This window comes from Myotis brandtii, unplaced genomic scaffold, assembly GCF_000412655.1.
Source record: "Myotis brandtii unplaced genomic scaffold, ASM41265v1 scaffold600, whole genome shotgun sequence".
Lineage (NCBI taxonomy): Eukaryota > Metazoa > Chordata > Mammalia > Chiroptera > Vespertilionidae > Myotis > Myotis brandtii.
In genome coordinates this window covers 172,587-177,241 of record NW_005370273.1, presented here as the reverse complement: position 1 = coordinate 177,241, position 4,655 = coordinate 172,587, and the positions used below count along the sequence as shown (strand labels likewise).

General features: G+C 42.7%; 1 protein-coding gene across 4 annotated transcripts in view; it reads left to right on the top strand.

Moving 5' to 3' along the window:
- Positions 1-4,655, top strand: part of UGGT1 (UDP-glucose glycoprotein glucosyltransferase 1) — a 184,855-nt gene that overhangs the window by 108,663 nt on the left and 71,537 nt on the right. For all 4 annotated transcript variants that reach the window (XM_014550394.1, XM_014550395.1, XM_014550393.1 and 1 more), the window contains 3 exons: positions 2,108-2,314; positions 3,018-3,149; positions 3,898-4,028. In XM_014550394.1, coding sequence (XP_014405880.1) covers positions 2,108-2,314; positions 3,018-3,149; positions 3,898-4,028 — 470 coding nt within the window. The remainder of the gene's footprint in view (positions 1-2,107; positions 2,315-3,017; positions 3,150-3,897; positions 4,029-4,655) is intronic.

Sequence of the window (4,655 nt, the reverse complement as noted above, 5' to 3'; positions counted from 1 at the left end):
TTGATAGAGTGGCTTTGTGTGCTAGGTGTCCTATAGGGCCCAGTGGCTCTGCCTCCCCACTTACCTGAGGTGGACACTCTTGGTGCACCCCTTGTGCTGCTGTGTGCACAGTCTTGTTGTAGTTAAGCCTTGATTGCTCTTGTAATCACTGGGGGGAATTGACCTCCAGGCCAGTTGGTGAGGACCAGCAGTTGTGTCTACAATGGGAGAACTGCTGTGCTGGAGACACCCTTATGGGGCAGGACTTGCTTCATTGGGGCTTTGATGCTCACTGAGTCTGCCCCTTGAGTGTGTCTCTTATGGATGTGAAGAGTTGTAATCTGGTATGGTCTCACTCTGACCATTGGGTACACTGGCTCTTGGATTTCCAAGGAGGTGCAAAGTCAGCCACTGCCTGAGGCCACTCAGCAGGAGCTACAGAGAGATCTGCCGATTCCTCCTCTTTGTTTTGGGTTTGGAAGTGCCCATATGAGGCGCAGCTGTGAAGCAGTGCAAGCTGCTTCTGCCAAGCCTTAGGCCTTCTTTTGGAAGCTTGGAGCTCTCTGACCCAGCAGCAGTTTGTTAGGTTTTAGGTTGCAAAAGGACAGGTTATTCATATGCAAAAGCTGCAGCGCACAGCTTGGGTGGGGTTATAAATTGGGTGGAGCGGGGTCTCAGGGAATCACCAGGGCGGAGCAAACAGCAATGGCTGCCTGTCAGCCCTGCCCCAGAGAGGTCCCCGGGTCTCTGTGTCCCGTGGTCCCGTGCAGGAACAATGAACGCTGCGAGTACCTCTGAGAGAAAGCCGCCTTCGTGTTCCAGCCCGATGCCAGACAGTCCAGATTCTCCCCATATGAAGCTGGGTCCCCAGAGTCTTGCCCGGAACTGGAGTTCAGAGCAATCAGGCGCTTGTATCTCCCTCACTATTGAAAAAAACAACAGCGCACTCAGTTGCCAACCCGTTTTGTGTGTGCCTCCGCACCTCCTACCAGTCTCAATGCACTTTTTTCTTTCCTTCTAGTTCTAACTTCCACTCAGCCAGCTTTCCCATGGTTCTGGATGATATTTGTTTTGTCTTTTAGTTGTAGTTTTGATGTGGTTGTGAGAGGCAGCAAGTACAGGTGTTTACCTATGCCACTATCTTGGTTCTGAGAGTTGAATATTTTAAATGAAGTAAAAATATAGCTTCAAAAGAAGTGCACAAATCATAGGCCATGCAGTGTCTCAAAGTGAGCACACGCATGTGACCATTCCTGGGAAAGAGAAGTGTCACATTCCTGAGAGCCCTCCCTGCTGTGGCCACACCAGGGCCCCAGCCTTTTCCTCTTCTCTCATCATAGAATAAGTTTACCTATTACTTTATTTTAATGGAATCTTATAATACGTATTTGTGTTTTCTTTCCTCAATATTTTTGAGATTCATGAAATTATGAGTAATGTTAGTTCTTTTTCCTTGTGTCGTTTTGTATCATGTAATATATCAGAGTTTTGTTTATTTAGTATATTTGATAGACATTTGGGTTGTTTCTAGGTTGGGGTATTCTGAAGAATGCTGCCATGGATATTCTTATACATGTCTTTCGATATACAGAAGTACGAATTTCTGTTGCTTATGTTCTTGATACGAGCCCTTTTTTGGTTTTAAGGGTTCCAGATATCTTCTCTCACATGGATTCTTGTCTCTTTACTCAGGGATAGGTAAATCTTACTAGACATCTGAAAAGGCCATGTGAACTAAGGAGGGTGGAGCAGAGCCCTGAAGAATGCTTGGGACTTAAGGAAGCAAAGATGGGTGTACTTGGGGTTCCCATGCCAATGTGAGGCATGATGTGTATTAGAAGAATACAAAATGTGTATGTGTGGGGGGGAATATAGGACTCTGATGGTTTGTACTGTATGCTGTCTTTACAGGGTGGTAAAAATGAAGGTGGAAAAGTAGGGTAGAGGCCAGTTCATACAAGGGATCACATGCCTGGTTGTAGCATTTTAACCTTGTTCTGTATACAGAGAGGGACTATCCACAACTTTTAAGAGATATTACTTCCTTTTTATAGAATATGTCTGATAATGCCACTTTTTAAGTTGCAAACATCTACCATTTAATCCTTATTTCCTGTTTTGTAAATAGAAATCCAGTAACAATGTGAGAATAAGCATGATCAATAATCCTAAGGAAGATATCAATTATGAGAACACTCGGATCTCCCGAGCAATCTGGGCAGCTCTCCAAACACAAACCTCCAGCACTGCCAAGAACTTCATCACAAAAATGGCCAAGGAGGGGACTGCGGAGGCCCTGGCTGCGGGGGCTGATGTTGGGGAGTTCGCCGTTGGGGTGAGTATCTGCACTGCTGAGGCCACCTCTCTGTCATTTACCACAGAAGTCCGCTCCCAGGGGCTGCAGTGTCTGAGCAGGATGGTGATTTTAGTTTTGAGTCTCAGGATTTCTCTTTTTGTTGTTGGAGGAATCTTCTAAGAAATAACCATTCTGCCACATTCCCTTTATTGCTTTTAAACTTGCTAGGTTTTAAGATGTATGTTTTAAGCACAGGCCATTTGTTTTTATAGTTTTTAAAAGAGAGACAATATTTTGTCAGAGCAAAAGAACTGAGATTTAAGCTACTTAATGAGCTAGAAGCTAATGTGTTTGATGTGTTTTCAATGTAAGCCCATGTTTATTCAGTTATATGTAAAACGCCTTTTACTGTTTTTCAATCTAAAAACTTATTATAAAATGATAAGTATACTTCATTTTTCAGTTAAAAGAAAGCCTCTCACTTGAAATTAGAAAGATTTTACAATGCAGAATAAAGGTATCATGAACACTAGTTTGCCAATTGAACAATTACATCAAAGAAATGAGCAATACTTGATAGGAGGGTGGGGAAAATGGGAGGGAGAGTGGAAACATCATAATGTTAATTATTGAAATTAGTTGTTACTTCACTAATAGAGCGTTTTTATGATGTATTCATCATGCTATTCATTTTTATGGTTTAATAACTATTACTTTTCCTTAATAACAATTACTTTCCTAGGGCATGGATTTCAGTCTTTTTAAAGAGGTCTTTGAGTCTTCCAAAATGGATTTCATTTTGTCTCATGCCATGTACTGCAGGGATGTCCTGAAGCTGAAGAAGGGACAGAGGGCAGTGATCAGCAATGGAAGGGTGAGGACAAGCTTGACTTCACAGTAGATCAGTGACCAGTCTTGGCCGCATTCTCCTTGGAAGGTAGAAGCTCTTCAGACAGAGCCGCTCTTTTCCAAAGGGGAGGCGGGCTGACGCAGTGCTGGTGATGGTTTCTGCTCTGGTTCTGAAGGAGGTTTGCTCATTTTGACATGTGTCCTGTGTTGACTTTTGTCCTGCCATGGTCAAGGCAATGAGATGCGGTGGCTCTCAGAACACAAGTCCGTGAGACCTGACCCAGGAACCACTCAGCCCGTGGGGACGTGCCTCAGCTTGGCAGCCTGTGTGCATGCAGCTGGGTTGGGCTGACACTCGTTCATTCAGCCTCACAGCACTGAGATGAGAATGTAGGCCGTGGTGGACAAACCACACTTTAAAGTCTTAGCATGTAGGGCAAACCTTCTATATCAACTTCTACATCTCTGTTGTGGCTTTATTATTTATATTTGGTGAGAATTATTGAAAACTGTATTCTTTTACTTTAGAGTTTGCTTACTATAAAAATATTGCAAAGTATACAAGTCTACACTCTGTGCAGTTGAGGAATTGATAAGTAAATAACAGTGTGAGTTCATGGGGATGTTGCTTTTACATTTTCATTGACTTTATTCTGACGTAAGCATGTCTTGGGTCTCTAACGTGGTTTGGTTCGTTAGGCAGCCTAAGGACAACCAAGCCCTGCTTTATAGCTTGCAGGTTTCCACACTGGCCACTCTGTTCTCCTTCACAGATCATTGGGCCACTGGAGGATAATGAACTCTTTAATCAGGATGATTTCCACCTCCTAGAAAACATCATCTTAAAAACTTCAGGACAGAAAATTAAATCTCACATTCAACAGCTTCGGGTAGAAGAAGATGTGTAAGTTTTACATAGAAGAAATTTATTATGTTGTAGGGGCTATATATGTTTTTCATCTATTTTTAAAATTTAATTTTTGTGTGTGTGTGTTTTCTTTATTGATTAAAGTATTACATATGTGTTCTTTTCCCGCCATTACCCCCCCACACACACCTCCCCACTCATACCTCCACCCCCCTGTTGTCTGTGTCCATTGGTTAGGCTTATATGCATGCATACAAGTCCTTTGGTTGAACTCTTCCCCTTACCCCCACCCTCCCCTACCTTCCCTCTGAGTTTTGACGGTCTGATTGATGCTTCTCTCTGGATCTGTTTTTGTTCATCAGTTTATGTTGTTCATTTTATTCCATAAATGAGTGAGATCATGTGATATTTATCTTTCTCTGACTGGCTTATTTCGCTTAGCATAATGCTCTCCAGTTCCATCCATGCTGTTGCAAATGGTAAGAATTCCTTCTTTTTTACAGCAGTGTAGTATTCCATTCTGTAGATATACCATTGTTTTCTAATCCACTCATCTGCTGATGGGCAGTTAGGCTGTTTCCAAATCTTAGCTATGGTAAATTGTGCTGCCATGAACATAGGGGTGCATATATCCTTTCTGGTTGGTGTTTCTGGTTTCTTGGG